The sequence below is a fragment of the Elgaria multicarinata genome, chromosome 19 (genome assembly GCF_023053635.1).
Source record: "Elgaria multicarinata webbii isolate HBS135686 ecotype San Diego chromosome 19, rElgMul1.1.pri, whole genome shotgun sequence".
Taxonomy (NCBI): Eukaryota; Metazoa; Chordata; class Lepidosauria; order Squamata; family Anguidae; genus Elgaria; species Elgaria multicarinata.
The window spans coordinates 17,080,566-17,101,421 of record NC_086189.1 but is presented as its reverse complement, the minus strand read 5'-3'; the positions used below and the strand labels follow the sequence as shown (position 1 = coordinate 17,101,421).

Genomic DNA, 20,856 nt, shown 5'->3' with positions numbered 1-20,856 from the left:
CCGACCTGTGAAGATTCAAATTTGCGAATGAACGGCAACACCTCTTGAAACGAGCATCGTTTGAATCCCGCAATTCATGGTTTAGCTCAGGCTGGGCATTGACGTTTCTTTTCCCCCATCCTGAATCCTTCCAAGGACTCGTTGAGATGGGTCCCTACGATACCCATTTTACAGACCGTAAGAACTGAGGCTGATGGCACCTTGGCCAGACAGGAGAAGGGAATTTCAGATGTGCCTGTCGTTCATAAACAAGTATCAGTCAGCCAAAGTGTTGTTGTTGTTTTAATTACATTGGCTTTAAACCTCTTTTTTCTTTTAGTATTCAGGAAGGCAAATCCCTTCTGAACATGAAATTGTTCTCAATTCCCTCTCACCCATCATTAAAACAACAAAACTCACCCCACTCAGTTTCCTAGCTGTTGGCTCTGTGCAACTCATTGAACATTGGGTGACCTTAAGGTTAACTTTTCTCTTTATGAGAAAAAGCTTCATAGCAGATTATATTATTATTATTATTATTATTATTATTATTATTATTATTATTATTATTATTAACGATTTTGCCTCTTTGGCCCTCTGCTTCCACTTCCGTGCCACACCCACCCCTTTTCAAAAGTTGCTTTCCAGAACAGCCAAGCATTTCTCCTCCAACTTAACAGATTTCTTTTCAAAGGAGGAACAGACGAGAAAAGCAGAGGGGAATCATAAAATGGTAGAATTGGAAGGGGCCTACAAGGCCATCTAGTCCAACCCCCACACTCAATGCAGGAATCCACCTTCAAGCATCCCTGACAGATGGCTGCCCAGCTGCCTCTTGAAGGCCTCTAGGGTGGGAGAGCCCACCACCTCCCTAGGTCATTGGTTCCACTGTCGTACTGCTCTAGCAGTCCGAAAGTTTTTCCTGATGTCCAGATGGAATCTGGCTTCCTTTAACTTGAGCCCGTTATTCAGTGTTCTGCACTCTGGGATGATCGAGAAGAGATCCTGGCCCTCCTCTGTGTGGCAACCTTTCCAGTAAATGAAGAGTGTTATCCTGTCGCCTTCTCTTCTCCAGGCTAAACATGCCCAGTTCTTTCAGCCTCTCCTCATAGGGCTTTGTTTCCAGACCCCTGATCTTCCTTGTTGTCCTCCTCTGAACCCCCTCCAGCTTGTCTGCGTCCTTCTTGAATTGTGGAGCCCAGAACTGGACGCAATACTCTAGATGAGGCCTAACCAGTACCAAATAGAGGGGAACCAGTACCTTGCACAATTTGGAAGCTATACTTCTATCAATGCAGCCCAAAATAGCATTGGCCTTTCTTGCAGCCACATCACCCTGTTGGCTCATATTCAGCTTGTGATCTACAACAATCCCAAGATCCTTCTCACTTGTAGTATTGCTGAGCCAAGTATCCCCCATCTTGTAACTGTATGTTTGGTTTCTTTTCCCTGGGTGTAGAACTTATCCCTATTAGATTTCATCCTGTTGTTTTCAGCCCAGCGCTCCAGCCTATCAAGATCACTTTGAAGTTGGTTTCTGTCTTCCGGGGTATTAGCTATCCCACCCAATTTTGTGTCATCTGCAAAATCGATAAGCGTTCCCTGCACCTCCTCGTCCAAGTCATCGGATGAGGAGGTGAAGGGAATGCTTATAAAATTTGCTGGTTCTAAGTGTAATTTTTCTTTTTGCCGTGTGTGTGTGTGTGTGCTTTGCTTATATCTCTCTTGTTTCCTTCAAGCGAGACTTGGAATGCGTTTTTCAGAGATGCGGGTGTGTGGCTTGAAAAGCACGGCGCTGCTTTTTGAGTGGAGCGGGCTCCTTTTTCGACAGCTCGTCAGATGATTGCTTTATTTCCTAACAGCTGCCTAATGAACTTTATAAAAGAGAGCAGATCCCCGTGAAGGCACGAGGGCTCATGCACACGCCCCCCCCAACCCATCCCTTCCCTGTGACGCGCTCCCTGCTGTGTGAACCAAGCGCGCTCATCTGCAGGGCCCGCAATCTGGCAGCGTGCCAAGCAGCGGAAAAGAACGGGTGGGTGGGTGGGAGTTTATTCTTGACACCTCCAGCAAATCACTTGTCAAAGGCGTTGACGTTTCCATTCACGGAACGTGGCGGGGCCGCCTTTGGAGGAGGCGTGGGGGAGACGCGACGTCTCTTGCCACTTCTAAAGGGTCTCCGTTCATCTTTTAATTTCGCTGGTTCCCTGACTTCCAAATCGTCGTCGTCATAAGGAACGATAAAAAATCTTGAGATCTAGTGCGGGGTCTAAGAATGCAGGCGGCCCGGCTTGGTGCATGCTTCGTTGTGCGTAACTCCTGTTGGGTTCAGGTCAGGCTTGCTCCCCGGTTATAGCATCATAGAATTGTGGAGTTGGAAGGGAACACAAAGGTCATCTAGTCCAACCCTCTGCAATCTGTCGGAAAGCCAATTAAGCCATCCATGACAGGCAGCAGTCCAGCCTCTTTCTAAACATCTCCAAAGCCCAAATCAAATCCAGCAGCGGTGCAAAGATTTAAAATACAATAGCAGATGTAAAACAAGAACACTAAAAGACTAATTTTAAAAGAAATGTATCTCCCTGCACACAGAAAACGAGGCATTGGGAAAAGGAATTCTGATCTCAACTTCTACCTTCCTATATGCAGGGCTCCCCCCCACCCAGGGCATTAAGGGATTCCCACTTAACCTGCCCCACCTGTTCTGAAGTAGTACAGTTGAGGAATGGTTTTACCACCTCATCTAGTCTTCCTACGGATGTTTCTTTCTTTCTTTAAAGTGTTGACAGGCTGTTTTTCCAGACAAAATCTTCCCAAGGAAGCGAACAGCTATATTAACATACCATTACATCAGGGGCTGGGGTACCTCTCGCATGCAGGCCAGATTCAGGCTACTGGGCTCGCGGATCGTGGAACCATGGCTTTTTCTAGATCACTGAAAAGTCACTTGAAAGAAATGGCTTTTGGAAGCTTTTGGGAATGCCGACACTGAAGAGAGCTTCGTGAACCGCTTTGTGAACCGCCCAGAGAGCTTCTGCTATTGGGCAGTATAAAAATGTAATAAATAAATAAATAAATAAATAAATAAGAGGCCAGTCGTACATCCCTTGGGAAGGAGTTCCTCACAATTGGGGCCGTTAAAAAGGCTTGCATTCCTTGAGGATTCTTAATTAAAATTCTGCGTACTTTAAATTGGGGGAACCATGAATTATTTTTGTTTTGTTTCTTTATCCTGTGTTTTCCCCCCAACCTCCCAGTGTTTTGGAGATGAAGATGGAATCTCTTCTGTCCAGCTTGATGAAAGATGATTGTTTCAAGGGTAGCCAATGTGGGAAAAAGGTGAGTTCTTCTGGAAGTGGTTGGTTCTCTCTCTTTCTCTCTCTCTCTCTCTCCCCCCTCCCCTCCCCTCCCCTGTTTTATTTATTTATTTATTACCTTTTTATACCGCCCAATAGCCGAAGCGCTTTGGGCTTTTCCTATCCGGGTACAAAAAAATAACAGACCTGCAGTTCTTCCTCCAAGCCAAAAGGGGGCTATTGCCTGAAACCACCTGGTTGGCCATGGTTTGGAAACTGGATACTAGACAAGATGGGCGTTTGGTTTGATCCACTCGGTCTGCTCTTACGTCCTTAACTTTCGCCTCTTTCCTCTCCTGCTGACTCAAAGAGTTAAAAGTGACCCTGGTCCCCAAACGCCCCTGCTCACGTTTAAAAAGAAATCCTGAAGACGCATTTACTTGAGTTTGCATTTGGTACTTAAAATCATTAGATGCTGCCGGTATATTTAATTTTCACCTGTACGTTCACGTTTTTAATGAGATGCTTTGTGTGGGCGGTGCCATCCTGAAAGGCGAGTTTCAAACCTTTTAAACAGACAACCTCTGACCTGGTTGGGCTGGAGGAACGCCAACACCGATTGGTTCAACTTCCATCGGACCCTAGAGGCCTTCGTCCTGTGCATCTTGTTTAGGGCGTGGATATCTAAAGGATCGTCACCTCTTGTGCCGCCCTGCCGGTGCATTGAGATCGTCTTACAACGGCTGGGATCGTTTAGGTTGGGGAAAAGGCGAGTGAGGGGAGACAGGATAGAGGTGTACAAAATCATGCCTGGTGTGGAGACTGTGGACAGGGAGACCTTTTCCTCCCTCTCCTGTAATACTAGAACCCAACGGGGTCGTCCCATGAAGCTGATTGGGGGGAGATTCAGGACAGATCAAAGGAACGACGTCTTCACACAGTAAACTAGGGAATTCACTTCCACAAGGTGTCCTGGTGGGCACCAATTTGGATGGGGTTGCGAAAATCCCTGGAGGAGAAGAGTTATCCTGGGTGCTAGTCCTGGTGGCTCTGTGCTACCTCCAGGCTCAGAAGGGGTATGCCGATGTACATCAGTTGCTGGGGAATATGGGCGGGAGGGTGCTGATGCACTCAAGTCCTGCTTGTGGCTTCCTACCTTGCTGGCCACTAGGTGAACAGAGTGCTGGACTAGACGGACCCCTGGTCTGATCCATCAAGGCTTTTCTTATGCTCTTCTGCCCTTTACGACTCCGTGACTTTGGAACAGCCTCCCAAGGGAGGAGAAGGCAACAGATGCAGTCTTAAGATGGACAATGAGAAAAACAGGAGGAGGAGACATGAAGATAAGGAGGGATGGTTTATTTAGTTATTTATTTATTTAGAATATTTATATACCGCTCCCCATTGAAAAATTTCGGAGCAGTGTACAAGGTAAAATGAAAATAAAAACAGAATAAAACAGTTAAAACAAAAATGTAAAAAGAAGCAAAAACAGAAATCCAAGGCTGCATGTTAAAGAAAGGCTTCTTGGAATAAAGATGTTTTCAGGAGGCGCCGAAAGGAGTACAAGGTTGGCGCCTGCCTGACCTCCAGAGGCAGGGAGTTCCACAGGAGGGGGGCCACCACACTGAAGGCTCTTCCCCTGGTGGACTCCAATCGGAGGATGGATCTATGTGGAACCACCAGGAGCAGGCCCTCAGATGACCGCAGTGACTGGGCAGGTTGGTAAGGGAGAAGGCGCTCTCTCAGGATGGTCATGGATGGATACCTGGATGCATCCTTAAAGCTTGTTTACAGTTGGAAATCAGGACTAGGTCTAAAGACCTTTGGGAGTGGCCCTTCTTTCGAGGCCCCCACCTTCAGAGGCGCGTTTGTGGCGACGCGAAAGAGGGCCTTCTCCGTGGTGGCTCCCGGGCTTTGGAGGGTCTCTGCTGTGCTTGCGCTGCCAAGCTGTGTTTGTAAGTGGCCGCGACGGCCATTTTTCTTGGTCGAAAGGCCAGGTACAAATGCAATCCATCCCTCGATGCCAGGACAACCCAGAAGCCCCGCAGCAAGGGTGCATTTTGAGGAGGGAGAAAGGTGGCACCATGTAATATTCAGGGAGACAGTTCCAGGCACTTGGGGTAGCCTTGGAGAAAGGGTGGGGGTCATTTATTTATTTGTTGCATTTATATCCTGCCTTTTTCCTCCAAGGAACCCAAGGCGGCATACATAATCCTCCCCCTCTCCAAGTTATCCTCACAACAACAACCCTGTGAGGTAGGTTGGGCTGAGAGGCTGTGCCTGGCCCAAAGTCATGACCGACTGGGGACTAGAACCCACATCTCCCGACTCCCAGTCCGACACTTTACCCACTACACCACACTGAAGCGGGAGAAGTATGGTCGCTTCAGGGTGGCAAAGTCGGAGGAGGGTTCAAGACGTGTAAATGTTTACCCTTCTCCGACCTTTCCTCTGTCATTCTTCTTATAAGCCTGTTGTGCGTAAGGTAGACGGTTGCTTGGTCACCTAGGGCGAATACGAATTTCCATCCAGGTGACCAGGCTTTGAAAGCCTGCAAACATTGGCGGCTGTTTTTATCTTGGCTCCCGAGTAACTACCTCCCTGTACATGGGGGGCAATTGAGTCTTTCTGGCACAGCTGTGCGCCAACCTTTAGAAAGCAGGCTATGGGGCTGAACCCTAATGCAAGGTAAGCATGGCCTGTAACTCCCCTCCTGCTGCCTGTGTGGTTGCTTGACAGAGGTCAGCATGGAAATTGAGTGTCTTTGGTTATTCCACCCCCCACCCCGCAGATGTTTCAGCTTATTTCAAAGCACCAGTGTATGTTGCAGAACCTCTGCGTAATCTTCTTCTCTTCTTGCTGCCTCCACCGCTGTCCATTATAAATACCCCTTTGGAGTGTGAGTTTTGGGCTTCTCTGAGAAGCCGGCGGGGAAGAGATGCCGAAAAGGGCCTGTAAAATGTATTTTTTATATTTAGGCGCATGAAATATATATGCCGCCACGTCTGGGTGCGGGAATGTTCACCTGCCTACAAAGGGAATATTTTTGATCTGTGCACTTTCTACCAGGGAGGAAAGGGGGGGCGGGGGGGGCAGGCCTGGAGGGGTGCTTCCCAGGGGGGACGCCACGTGTGGGGGGGTTGGGATTTGCCGGGCAAAAAAGTTACTAAAAACAAAAGCCTTCGTTTTGTATTTGAGCGGCTTTGGGAAGCAAAGAGAAGGCTTGACGGTTGCCCGCACCTTTCCCCGCTGAAAATAAGACGAACGCCCAGAAAGCGATCCAATATTTCTGTTGATGATGGACCCTTTAAAACTTTGATTCTCTGAATATCCACCCGCCCATTCCTGCCCCTTTAATGCAGTGCCGAGGATCCGCAGAATTGGGGCGTTACTCCTTTTCCCTCGACCAGCAACCATTGGGTAGTTTTTTCAACTTTCGTGCAGCTCCCCCTCCGCCCATTCTAAAAGAGCAGCAAGAGATTTAATTCACAATATGCTGCTGTTGTTGTTCGCCTTTGGTGCCGCCCACCACTGGAAGGCGCTTCTCCGCAATTTGGACTGAAAGGGATTCTCCCTCCCTGCCTTCAATGTGAGTGCCTGGTGCAGATATAACATTCCCAGCCTCCAAACCCTGGTTAAGGAACCGGGATCGTCCAGCTTTCAATTTGCACGGTCCGCCTCCGTTCCTTACGCCCGTTCGAATTTCGCCTCCCTGTCCTGGTTTGCCTTTGCCGTGACCACGGTGTTGCGTTACACCTACACCTGTACTAACCATGGTTATGTTGATCAGAGTTCCAAACCAGGGTTTGGCGTGGGTTTGCCAACCCTGGTTATAGGGGGAATCTGGTTGCTTTTCCTTTTCCCCCTGCTTGGCTACGAGAGCTAGAGAAAGAGAGTTTTGGATGCAGGGGGGAGACGGGGATTGGGCAGGCAAGGGGCGGGGCAGCGTATTGCTTGAAGCCATGAATTGTCTTCCAGACCAGCAAATGAACCACAGCTGTTTTTCCCTTTTTCTGGTTTGTTTTTCTTCTGCCCGGTTTGCCACCTTCAGAGTGGTTTCATTTTCAGGCCGGGGCCCTCTGTTCCAGGGCAGACAGCAATGCGAACAACCCAGGGATAAGCTATGGTTCGGGATTCAAATGTCGCGACAAGCCATGGTTTTAAACAACCCAAATTTTGTAAGCCAACAACAAACCCTGGCTTCTGTTTGTGGTTTGACACTGGTTTACAAGCCATGGTTTGTTTGCGGGGATGTGTTCAGACACGACGACAAGCCAGAAGTCAACAAACCACACCCTGGCTTAGCGTTACGTGCAAACCAGGCCTACAGCTTCATATATCTTTATGAATAGTTGTTTTCTCTTTGAATATCTGAGTGTGCCTTCATACGCTACGTTTTTACGTGCGCAGCTACGCTGAGCCGTGCACACCTGAAAACGTCAAGTGGGAATGTGGCAGATGTCGGTTTTTTTGTACAGGTACGCCCATGGGGCTCAACTCTTTGAGTATACATTCTGTCCAGGGTGTCAGAATATTCTCTGTGTGTGTTTTCTCCTTTCCAGCTCTGAGTCAGTTTTTAAATTTAGATTCACCCCCCCCCCCCCACACACACACACTTCTGACCAGACACCCTGGAAGGCAGGAATCAAAAACATCCCCATTAGGGTGCAGTTTTAAAAATAAAATTCCTCTCGAGGGGGAGGAATAGATGTATATTTAAAGAAGGAATTGTTTTTTTTGGGGGGGGGAGGCGGATGGAAGGTGTTTTATTTTTAAGTCATTATCTTTTTCTGAATGCCGTTTCCTGCTGTTTATTCCCCCCCCCCCGTCTTTTTTTCTCTCTGTCTGACCTCCAGTCCTGCTTGTCTACCCCCATGTACATGTACGCGGGTTTTTGGGTTTCTTTTTTTTTAAAAAAAATCCCTTAGTTTAATCATATTTTGTTTTTTAAAAATCCCTTCCTTCCTTTTTCTTTTCTAAAGGAGAGAGAGAGAGAGATACCTCATTTTGAAACCTAAAGGGTGGAGGAACACAGTGGGTGGGGGGCGAAAGGCAGGTGGGGGAAGAGAATGAGAAGCCCTTTGTAATATATTGCCATATTATCACTAAGTCCCTAGACAGTTCTGGCATAGAAGCAAGTCACCTGTCACTTAAGTTTGAGGTCTCTTTAATTTTCTCCTGGAATTCGCGCCGGGCTGTCTTTAATTTGAGGCCTTTATTGGAATACTGAAACCTACCCTGCCTTTCCCCGGCGCTCAGATCTATTCTGAGCTCCGATACAGAATGTATACAATAACCAACAGAGGGATTTGGAAAGGACTGAAGCGCTGTTTATTTAACACTCTGGGGGGATTTTGAGGTTTATTTGGTCCTTGCTGCCCGCTTTCAATAACGCTTTGACAACCGTTGTGCCCTTCTCATTAATTTTAAACAGTTAAAACACCGGGAGGGGGGTTAAGCGGGGCAGGGGGGGCGTGTATGGGTAAAAAAAAAAAAAGAAAGTTTTTCATTATTAAAGTGCTTTACTTTTTAATAACAGAGGATTCTGTCCGTCGGGGGAAAGGGCAACTTCGCTTAATTTCACATTCATATTAAAAAAAAAAGGGGAGGAAAACTCCCCTGCTGCAGCAAGGTGACACTCACAACCCAAGAGGCTTAACGAAAGAAAAAAGCTGGATTCGGTTGGTGCGGGAAGGAAAGACCGGAGAGGGAAGATTGGGAAAAGGAAAGTTTTTTTCGCATTTCGCTGCGTTAGGAAATTGTTTATTACTATATATATATATATATATATATATATATATATATATGTACACCGCCTGCCTGTAAAAATGTACAAAGAAGGCTATATGTATCTGTATATGAAGAGCGTTGCATGTGTTTTTAATTCGTTTCATTTATGCTCCCACTCTTCCTCCGAGGAGCTGACGGTGGCGGGCACCGCAAGGCGCGGGCCCCAGATTTATTTCTTGGTGCCCTGTGCTTCCTATGGTACCGCTGGGAGGCTTTTTTTTCTTCGCTTAATTTCTGTGCAGGTGTGTGTGTGTGGGGATTTTCAAGGGGGTTGCAGCTGGGGAGGGAAAGGTTAACTCTCCCATCCCCACATGCAGCAACAGCCCCCCACCCCTCAAAAAAACCCTCCGTGTATGACAAGCTTGGGGGGGGGGACTTTTATAAATTACCTTGCGGCAATGTGGGTCAGGCTACAAATTAATTGAAGACTTTACTTTATTGGAGATGGTTTGAATTAGAATTTAAGTGGCAGGCTTTGCCTCCTGTGAAATTTAAGTAAATCCTAGTAATTATTTCTACATTTGCATATGTAGGCATAAATGGACGTATGCAAATTTTATGCAGATTTGTCTCCTGTGGCCCTGGGGCCCCAAATCTTTAAAGTGCCCGGCAACGTCCATGTGGACGTTCATTCTCACTCAACAGCCTTGTGAGGTAGGTTAGACTGAGAGAGACTGATCCAAGATCATCCAGTAAGCTTCATGGCTGAGTAGGGATTTGAACCTCGGTCTCCCCAATCATAGAATCATAGAATAGCAGAGTTGGAAGGGGCCTACAAGGCCATCAAGTCCAACCCCCTGCTCAATGCAGGAATCCACCCTAAAGCATCCCTGACAGATGCTTGTCCAGCTGCCTCTTGAAGGCCTCTAGTGTGGGAGAGCCCACCACCTCCCTAGGTAACTGGTTCCATTGTCGTACTGCTCTAACAGTCAGGAAGTTTTTCCTGATGTCCAGCTGGAATCTGACTTCCTTTAACTTGAGCCCGTCATTCCGTGTCCTGCACTCTGGGATGGTTGAGAAGAGATCCTAGCCCTCCTCTGTGTGACGACCTTTTAAGCATTTGAAGAATGCTCTCATGTCTCCCCTCCATCTTCTCTTCTCCAGGCTAAACATGCCCAGTTGTTTCAGGTCTCAGCTAGACCTAAAGTTTATCCAGGGATCGTCCTGGGGTTATCCCTGTTCATGTAAGTGACACACAGGGACGACCCCGGGACTATCTCTTCATAGAGCTTTGTTTCCAGACCCCTGATCATCCTGGTTGCCCTCCTCTGAACATCCTAGGGTGAGACTCCCTATTGACCTCTGTATCACACTGGCTCGTAAAAAGAGCCCTGTTCCACCCACTTCCTGCTTGTGGGTCCCTGGTTGACAGCTGGTCAGCCCCTGTGCGGAGAGTTCTGGACTAGATGGACCCTTGGTCTGATCCAGCATCAAGGCTCTTCTGATGTTCTTAAGAGATAGCATTGACAACATTATTTGATACCCTCGCCACCCAAGGTGTATCTCCCTCTGCCCAAAAGAACAAAACCGGCTACCACTTCTTCCAAAATGCAGCTTTATGGGCCCACAGCCTCTAGACTCGCCCCACACCTCAAAAAAGACGTAGAGCTGGAAAAAGTGTAGAAAAGGGCAACTAAAATGATCACGGTGCTGGAGCATCTCCCCTGTCTTCTTCCCAGGAGGCCCTTCTCCATGTACCGTTACTGCAGGATGTGGACTCTGCAAATACAGAAGAAAGGAAAGGTTACGACAGCTGGGATTGTTTAGCTTGGAAAAAAAGGAGGCTGAGGGGAGACCTGATAGAGGTGTACAAATTTATGCCTGGTGTGGAGAAGGTGGATAGGGAGACGTTTTTCTCCCTCTCTCATAATACTAGAACCCAATGGGGTCGCCCCATGAAGCTGATTCTGAAGTCAGAGACCATGCTGAGCCTTGGAGAAGCATTCCCAATCAGGGAAAAGCACACTTGGCCGGAAGAATCAATGGATGGAGTCAGCAGAAGGCACTTCTGCCAATTCTTGTCTTGACTACTGTAATGCACTCGATGTGGGGCTGCCCTTGATGAGTGCTTGGAGACTGCAGCTGCTTGTGTGCTTCTGCCTGGTGCTCCTCACACAGTGTGTGGATTCTTTGAAAACTTCACTGGCTTCTGCGTAGTTTGACAGGCTAAATCCAAGATCCTGGCTTTGATCTTGTAAGGTCCTTGATTGTCTAGGTCTGACATTTTTTGCTTGGGAGAAGCTCTCGGGGGCCATGTACCAGTGGCGGGTGGAAATAGGTTCAACATCCTTACTTTACAAAATGTCTTCTGAAACCTCAGCCATGTTCCTGCTCCCCCTTCTAAGCCTCTGCCTCCTTTCTCTCCCCTGTAGAAGTTCCATGGCAAAGACCCTCAGGAGGTCCGGCGGAGAGCCACCGTCCTGCAAACGGAGTTTGAGAATTTTGTCCACTCCCGTGCAGAAACCGTCCAGTGGGCCAAGAAAGGTGAGGAACATCAGTTTCTGTAATCTTAAGAGCAGTGGTATACTGGTCAGTGTCGAAGTGCAGGGACTCCATCATGACCATCTCGGTGGCCATGTCCCCTAGGAGAGGTCAAGAACACAGGCCGCTGGGTTGATCCATGTCCTTTATTTATTTTTAATATTTATATACCCCTAAATAGAATAGAATCCCTAATTAGTTCACATATAAATATTAACGTCACATTTAAAATACAATGTTAAAAACACACCATTAAAAAAAAAATCCTATTCCAGTAAAATGGAGCAGCATGGTTCATTTAATCGCAGCCCAAGAAAAGCCTGGGTGAGCAAGTGCGATTTCAGGAGGCCTTTGAAAGATGCCCTGTTTTCTGCCTCCCGTACTACATGAGGGACGGTTTTCCAAAGGGTGGGTGCCGCTACCGAGTAGGCCCCTCTGTTGGGGCATTGCGCGGGGACATTTGGTTAGTTTGGGAATGACCAGCAATGCCTCCTCTGCCAATCTTAAAGGCTGATTGGGTATGTGCATAAGGGAAGGCAGCCTGCTAGGGATCCTGGTGCCAACTTGTTTAGGGCTTTGTACGACAATAACATACTCATATCAGCTAGGGTTGCCATACGTCCCGGACAACCGGGAATGTCCCGGTTTCCAGGAGATTCTGAAATGTCCCGGTCGGCTGGGCAAGAATCCCAGATTCCTGGTCCAGCTGGCCGGAGAAATTCTGACCTCCAAAATGGTGCCTCGAGCCTGCTCAGTGGAGTGGCGGCAGCAGAGAAAAAGATGCATCAGTCTGGCGCTTTTTCCAGAGCATCACCGCTCTTCCGCAGGCTGATCTGAGTCACTCACCGTGACTCACCTTATTGCGCCTGCGGCTGCGTAGAAGAGGGACAACAGCAAGGAAAGGCGCACGTGCGCTCCTCCGGCTACCTGAGCCCCAGGCAATGCAAAGGAGTTTGGTGAGCTTGGCTGATTGCGATCAGACCTTTAGGGTAAGCGCGGGGCGGAGCGGCTGGGTTATTTGTGGGGGAAGAAAGAGAGTTTTGTGGGGGACGGGAGGGAGGGAGCGAGTGGGGGACGAGGGGTGAAGGAGAGGAAAGGAGAGAGGGGAGAAAGGAAAGGAAAGTCACTCCCCCCAAAATCGCCCTTTAAAAATCCACCTCCTTGGATTTGGGTTGCAAGCCTCAAATCTGTTACTTGGAAGTAAGTTGCAGTGAATTTAAGAGGTCTGGTTTTACAGTTGTTGAAGTTTTAATTGAAAAATTGGGCTTTCTCTAGACCTTTATATATTGCTCAGTTTTTTTAAAAAAATCCTACCCCCCCCCCACACCCTAAAAAAAATTGTCCCGGTTTTGTGGATTCAGAATACGGCAACCCCTAATATCAGCGAACCAGTTCCAGCAGATTCCATCCCCACCAGGAGCAGGGTTTTGGTTTTTTTTGCAAAGTGAATGGGGGTTAACTCCCCATGCAAGGCCAAACCGCCCCGATACATGACAAGAAGGAATCATATACCATTGCCGTGGAAATCCACTTCCCCCCGTCGCTACGATGAGGATGGTAGCTAAGCTCAAGAGAACAGGGAGGTCTGAGGGGGGTGGCAAGTGATGTCAGAGACCCTGCTCATAAAAAAGCCCTGGGACTTTGTCCCTGCGATCCCTGCCTCCGCTACGCCACTGCTTAGACGCTCGAGGGCTTCTCCTTTTAAGGTGAGGCGAAGGGAAGCCCTTTACAAACGTTTAGCATTGACTGATGGCGTAAGCAGACTGCGCCGGCTTGCTCTTAATGAGGGTTAAGCCGTTGGCAGGTAGCCTTAGATGATTTTGCATGTTTAATCTCGGCTTTGCTAATCCTGGGGTTTTGTGTGGGGGGGTCCCCGGTTGCATACAGGCACAAACGCCCCCTTTCCGCCCGTCCTCTGGCTTCTGAGATGTCAGCATCGACCGCACACTTTCAAGCTTACATTTTGGCAGCCGTAAAGGCTTCTAGAACCTTCTTGGGTTGTTGGGCGGGGGCGGGGGGCTCACTGGGGATTTTGAGAGATGGTCGTGGGTGCTCTCACAAAATGGCTGCTACAAGCGGCCGCTTGCCTGTTCATAAAATGGCTGCAGAGGGGAAATAAGGCACCGCGTTTCAGGCGGAGATCTCCGCGCTGCCTGCCCCCTTCCCCTCCGTTTCCCCCCCTGTTTTGTGTACGTACGGGGCGCCCCCCCCGCCCTCCTCCGTCACCTCATATTTTGCTCTCTGCATATGCACAGTTTCCAGCACCGGCTGGTGTCCATAAACCTCCCTTCGTTTCCTTCTTCGCCGAAGCCAAGGATGGTGAATAATTAACGCGGCAGCTGGCCCTTGCATTTATGGCAGAAAATCAAACGGAAACCGCGCCAGGCACACAGTTCTCTTTCTCGTTCCTAACCTCCCCCCCACCCAGTTCTCTTCTATTTTTATTTTTATTTTCGTCCCAGTCATGCCAATAACCCATGTTGGATCACGGGCCGCCTTCGAAAAGGAGCGGCAGTTTTTTAATCGTATCATTGCTAGTTACCCTCTCGTGCTTGCATATATATATATATATATATATATATATATTAATTTAAAAAATAATTTTTAAATGGAAGCTGAGTTTGAAAGGCTGAAGCGTTTGGGGACTTTTTAGTTTTAAAACAGGTGCTTCTCCAGCTGCATTCTTTCTAGGGAGAGAGCCCCAGGAGTTCTTTAGAAGCTGATCGTGGGTTTCTCTAGGACAGCCTTCCTCGACCTGGGGCGCTCCAGATGTGTTGGACTGCATCTCCCAGAATGCCCCAGCTGGCTGGGGCATTCTGGGAGTTGTAGTCCAACACATCTGGAGCGCCCCAGGTCGAGGAAGGCTGCTCTAGGAGAAGAGCAGTAATGGCAGGCCAGATTCCAGAAAGCAGGGTCTGCCCCATCTCCCCCTGTTTGGGGGCTTGTTGGATGTCTTCTAAGGTGGTGGTAGGCAGACATCAGACCTGTGACATCCACTTCATTTTTTTCACTTCCCGCCCACAGCAGCGCCCCCTTCCCATCCTCTCTGAGTTCGGAGGGGTATCCGCTGTGCCTGCGGAAGGCGGAAGGCAGCTTGAACGCCGGAGTCCGAGGTCGGAACGCTGTCTTCGGTCTCGGATCCAGGAATCAGAACTATCCTATGTCCCCCACCCACCCCAGACCTTGACAGGATTGCTCTCCTTGAATGAAGAACTCCTGAGCCCAGGAATTTGTTTTGAGCGCCCGAACTGAATGGAGCTCACCGTCTCTTCCACCCCAAAAATCCCCTCCTTGTTACCCCGACCCTTTGGGGTCGTTGGGGGCTCATTGGGGATTTTGAGAGATGGTCGTGGGTACTCTCACAAAATGGCTACCTATTCATTGTTTCAGGTCCCCTTGTTGCTGCTAGGATCAACCCGTCGGGATCTGGAAATCCTTCCCGATCGACTGCAAATCTCCCAGGGATCTATCAGTCGATCCAGTTACCCCTTCTGCCCACCCCTGTTCTAGGCTACCTGTCTGCTCAGTTTGCAGAAAGCATCAGAAAGGAGGGCACTTTACAAGCGCTGGGCCACACAGGCCCGGCTTCGGGGTGCGGCAACTTCAGACAGTTTATTTATTTATTATTTCTTTATTTAAAACATTTATATCCCGCCCTATATCAATAAGATCTCAGGGCGGCATACAGATAAAAGCCTACAGTATACACAGCTAAAAACAAATTAAACCATAAACCAAGTTAAAACAATATAGAATTTAAAAGCAGTAAAACTATTAAAACAGTGAAAACAATGTGCCAACTTTAGTGAATTCAACCATGAAAAGCTTTGTTAAAAAGCCATGTTTTCACTTGGCGCCGGAATGAAATCAGCGTTGGCGCCCGTCGGGCCTCCCGGGGGAGGGCATTCCACAGTCGGGGTGCCACCGCGGAGAAGGCCCTGTCCCTTGTCCCATCATAGCGAATGTGTTGTGCTGGTGGGATGCGGAGAAGGGTTCCTCCAACATTTGCTGGTGTCCTGATCCCTTGGAAGGTGTGGGCTGCCGCTGACATCTGTGGCAGCCCACAGTAACACACAGTAACATACATGGCCATCTAAAGGAGGCTCCCCCTCCCCCTTTATTTATTTATTTATTTATTGCATTTTTATACCGCCCAATAGCCAAAGCTCCCATTAGACCCCAAAGTCCAGAATCTACAACTTTTAGAGATTTCTTGCCTTCAGCCTTACCAGCTGAAGAATGGGGTATAAATGCTATACATAAATAAATCCTTGTTGGCCAGTCTCCTCAAGATCTTCCAGGCACGCCCATGTGATTTGGAACTCCTCTGAAGGAGTTGCTATTTGTTTGTTGCAATATATTTATGTACGTTGCGTTGATGTTCATGTTAACTATATGGATGTCGTTGTATTATTATGTTGCACGCCTCTCTGGGTAGTTTTGATAGAGAACCGGGACATAACTTGTTGCTGGAACAGTGCCGCAGCAAAAGCTGACCCTGTTTGCACGTTTTTTTCTTCAGCGGTCAATATGGACTAGGAACTTGGCTTTTAAGCTGGGCGGGAGGAAGTTGAGATTCGTGGAGCCGATCTGTTCTTTGAACTTCGTGGCTGGGATGAGGATGTTGTAGCCGGGGTTGAGTACGTGACTGAGCAACTTAAAATATCAAATGCTACCTTTAGAGGGGTTGGGGGGGGGGGGCTTTGTAATTTTTCTGCTCTTTTTCTCCCTCCGGACTCGGGTCTCTAAAAAATTGATGATATGAAATGAGAAGAGGGCTTGGGAAGTACTCTCCTTTGTTACTCCCTCATTGATTGGGAAATGGCGTTCGCTTTGCTTGGCAAACAGAGCTTTGATGGATTCCCTGGGTCCTTCCAGGAGCTGATCTCGCTAAAATGACATTTTTATTACTGTTCGTAAAACCCGAATCTCCTGCCACCGCTGAGAGATTAGGCTTAAGCCCTGGGCAAACGTGACGGTCTAGCGGCTCAGCAAGGAAGGGCAAAAAAAGGCTGGCGAGGAGGAGAGGCTGGGTGACGTCTCCACGGGGCCCGGGGAACGGGGCGAGCCAAAGCGGGCATCAGGAGGCAAGGGGGAGGAGAAGAGAGAGGAACGCGGGGGAGCAAGAGGGCTCCCAGGCAGCTTTGTGGGGATCTCTTGGAACCTCTGGGTGCACAAGAATCCTTGAAGGAGGCGGAGGGAAGGAGGAACCCGTTCGGTTTCTCTCTGTCTCTCCTTTTTCCATCCTTAAGTTTGGTACACCTGGAACTTTCAGAGTTTCTCGCCATGCTCTGTTCATCCCAAACATTCAGTTTTTTTAAAAAAAAATTCACATGAAAAGTCATAACCGTCCTCCTCCTCCTCCTCTTCTTCCTCTTCCTCCTCCTCCTCCTCTTCCTCGTCCTCTTCCTCGTCCTCCTCCTCCTCCTCTTCCTCCTCCTCCTCCTCCTCCTCCTCCTCCTCCTCCTCCTCCTCCTCCTCCTCCTCCTCCTCCTCCTCCTCCTCCTTTGTGAACTGCCCAGAGAGCTCCGGCTATTGGGCAGTATAGAAATGCAATAAATAAATAAATAAATAAATAAATAAATAAAATATATCTTCTTCTTCTTCTTCTTCTTCTTCTTCTTCTTCTTCTTATTATTATTATTATTATTATTATTATTATTATTATTATTTATACACCACTCCCCATTTAAGAATTTCAGAGCGTTGAACAAACAGAATAAAGAATAAAACCAGAATAAAAACACATTAGAATACATTTTTTAAAGAAAGGAAGGGCAAATCATACCTTGGCTGGTCATTAAGGGAAGGCTTCCTAGAAGAACGTTTTCAAGAGGCGCCAGAAGGAATACAAAGTTGGCGCCCGCCTGACCTCCACAGGCAGGGTGTTCCATAGGGAGGGGGCCACCACACCGAAGGCTCTTCCCCTGGTGGACTCCAGTCAAGCCCTAGGTCCATGTGGGACCACCGGGAGCATGACCTCAGGTGACCTCAGTGACCAGGCAGGTTGATAGGGGAGAAGGCTCTCCCTCAGGTATCCGGGTCCCAAGTAGTTTAGGGCTATATTTTTGTCCACGTTTCTCCTAAGGTGTGCATTTTGGAATGCTTTTTTCCCTATCTTACTTCTTTTTTTTTTTGGCAAGCTGCTCCCCTACTATAATGTACATTTAAATATTTCCCCTAATGTACACATATTTTTGAGGGGTGGGGGGACTGGAGAACTCCATGGCAAAATTCGGAAAAGTGCGAATTTTGAAGGGTAACCGAGTTTATGTTGACATAGAGATTCAAAAGTGCAAAATTAGGGAAATGCACATTTAAATGCAAACGGGATGAATTCTCCCCATCGCTGTCTCCATGCAAGGCACAAAATAATTTGCAGATATCTGGGAACAGCAGACATCACAGTAACGGTGGTTGGGGGGAAAGGGGGTGTGGCCAGGGCAAAGGGGTGTGGCCTTCAGTGAAACCATGAAGGACCAGATTGGGACATCAAGTGGATCCCATTTGGCTCCTGGATTTTAAACACTCCCCCCCCCCCCCGCACTTGATTTCCACTACAAGACTAGCACTGCAGTCCTTCTCAGAAGTAAGCATCATTGAGTTCATTGGGACTTGCTGCCTGGTAAGTGATATGGGATTGCCGCCTCTCACACTCGGAAAATGGCCCACTGCAACACCGTCAGTGTTACAATGATTATGATGCAGTAATAATTATGTCCGCTTAACCTCGTGTGTGTGTGTGTGGGGGGGGGTTATTATGGAAGCACAGTTATAAAGCAAAGGATCTTTGCACATACTTAAGTGTGCCGTGTCCTTCACCCGTTTTGGAGCCGAGGGGCTCAAATTCAGCCCTCGTCCAGGGTGACTTGAAATCTGGAAGGTGACAAAAACCAGTTTGTTTGCAGAGACTATTTCCAGTGGCCATAACCCTTCTCTCTCTCTCTCTCTTGTTTTTCAGCACTGCAGTCCTTCATCCGCTCTTACGCCACCTACCCTGCCAACCTCAAGCACATCTTTCATGTCAGGTCTCTTCATTTGGGCCACGTGGCTAAGAGCTTTGGACTCCGGGATGCTCCAGGAAACCTCGGGGCCTCTACCCTCCCAAGTCGGGGGAAGAAGCAGACAAGGTACGGTAGCTGTGCCTCCCATTCCTTCCCAGGCCCCATTTGAGGAAGTGGCTTTCACCCAGGGATAGGGAACGCCATGTTTGCAAGCATCCATTGTTTAGTGTATTGGGGCTCAGCCCCCAACTCTGCCTTCTGCTAAGCATCTTGGGCAGGTTATAGGGTGACCCTATGAAAAGGAGGACCGGGCTCCTGTATCTTTAACAGTTGCATAGAAAAGGGAATTTCAGCAGGTGTCCTTTGTATATATGGAGAACCTGGTGAAATCCCCTCTTCATCCCAACAGTTAAAGCTGCAGGAGCTATACTAGAGTGACCAGATTTAAAAGAGGGCAGCTTTAACTGTTGTGATGAAGAGGGAGTTTCACCAGGTGCTGCATGTATACAAAGGACACCTGCTGAAACTCCCTTTTCAATATAACTGTTAAAGATACAGGAGCCCTGTCCTCCATTTCATAGGGTCACCCTAGCAGGTTATTTGCCCTTTGTGACCAGCCACGCCTCCCATGACAGCCATTTTGTGGTGGTGCCCAGGATGGTTTCTCAAATTGCCAAATGTGGCCACACACCCCAAAAGGTTGCCTATCCCTGCTTCAACCGATTAAGCCCTCGGTCGGTCTGGATCTGGGGCAGTGTGGAGGAGCCCTTCTCCCCATTCGAGTCTAATGGGACCTACTCCCAAGTCGATGTACTCATTTAACTGGCAGTAAGCCCCATTGAGCTAAGTGGGACTTACTCCTGAGTAAGACGTGGATAGGATTGTGCTTCCACACAGACGTAAGAATTCCCTCGCTGGATCGGACCAAAGCCCCGTCTAGTCCAAGGGTGCTGTCAGTTCGGAGAAAGTCACGATAGAAAACCGTTCAGATTTACTTTCTGCCTCGGTTTGTAACTTTCTGCTCTTTGCCATTTTCTTCCGTTCCTTCTGGTTTCCTCCTCTCCTCTCCCCCTTGATTTCTCTGCAAACATCGGGGAGTAGGGGTGGTTATGGTTCCCCCCCCACCCTTCGGTGTGTTGAGTTTCTCCCTCCGTCGCTCTCGTTTCTTCCTCTCCTCGGGCTCTCTTTACGCGTCCTCCGTCGTCACCAGAGTCCCATTCCACGCAAGGACCGGGAGTGCCGTTAAAGCCCCCTTAACCCACGTCACGATCCGCGGGGCCGCCGACATCTCCAGCTCAGACCGTGCGAGGAGCCAGAAGAAAGGAAGGAAGGAAGGAAGGAAGGAGCGTGGGTGTGGGTGTGTGTTTGCGGGGTGCGTGTGTGTGCGCGCACGCACGGTGGGAGGCGAGCCGGGGCGGACCGCATTGTCCCTGCGTTGGGAACCCACCAGGGAAAGCTGTGCTTTTCTTGCCGGCTGCTTCTGCTGTCCCTCTCCAGCAGATGGGCAGCAGGCCGGGAATGTCCCCAGCGGGGCGGGGGGGGGGATTTAACGGGGCTTTCTTTAGCGAAGAATAGCCTGATTAGCTGATAAAGAGCATGTAAGATGGTATGGGGCAGGCTTTGATGTCTCCTTGGCCCAGCGGGGAGCGGGGTGAAGACTTGACACCAGCGTCTCTCCGGATTACAGCAGACGGTAACAATGCTCCCCCTCTGTTCCCGCGATGTTGCTACTCTGTTAAGGCCGCTTTTTTTTCTCTCTCTCTCTCTCTCTCCTCGAGATCGGGGGCTCGTTCGCTCTCCCCTCCCCGCCCCAACGGCAGCGTGGAGAAGCTTAAAGTGCAGTTCGGACCGTGTTTTCCCAAAACTCCTGATCGGTATGCGTAAAATTGGACGGAGGCTTCTGAGCCATCCCCAGAATGGATCGTGGCAGGAGTAGGGGTGTTCCCCATGATCCTACCCACCCCTGCAGGCTGGTCTAAAGAGAGTTGGTGTAGCACATTGGTCCAGGAGCGGGGAGACCTAGGTTTGAACGTCCGCTCGTCTATACGGTCCACTAAGTGACCCCTATCTCGACCCAACCTACCACACGGGGTTGTTCTGAGGATAAAAAAACGGGGAGCGTGTACCCTCAGCTGAGGTCCTCGGGTGAAGAGCAGGATAGGACGGCTGTTGTGTTGTTGCTGCTACTGCAATTAATAATAGGAACTGCCACCACCACATCATTATGAGAATGGTTCATAATATATAATAACACCCCCATTCCAAGCTGCTAACTTTGCCCCAGTGGGGGAAAGACACTGGTA

The 20,856-nt window shown here is 48.8% G+C and overlaps 1 protein-coding gene across 1 annotated transcript in view; it reads left to right on the top strand.

The window, feature by feature from the left end:
* DDX31 (DEAD-box helicase 31) overlaps nucleotides 1-20,856 on the top strand; it is a 54,213-nt gene that overhangs the window by 27,289 nt on the left and 6,068 nt on the right. Inside the window, exons 17-19 of the mRNA XM_063144687.1 lie at nucleotides 3,237-3,318; nucleotides 11,441-11,552; nucleotides 18,511-18,679. Of these exons, the coding sequence (XP_063000757.1) occupies nucleotides 3,237-3,318; nucleotides 11,441-11,552; nucleotides 18,511-18,679 (363 nt within the window). The remainder of the gene's footprint in view (nucleotides 1-3,236; nucleotides 3,319-11,440; nucleotides 11,553-18,510; nucleotides 18,680-20,856) is intronic.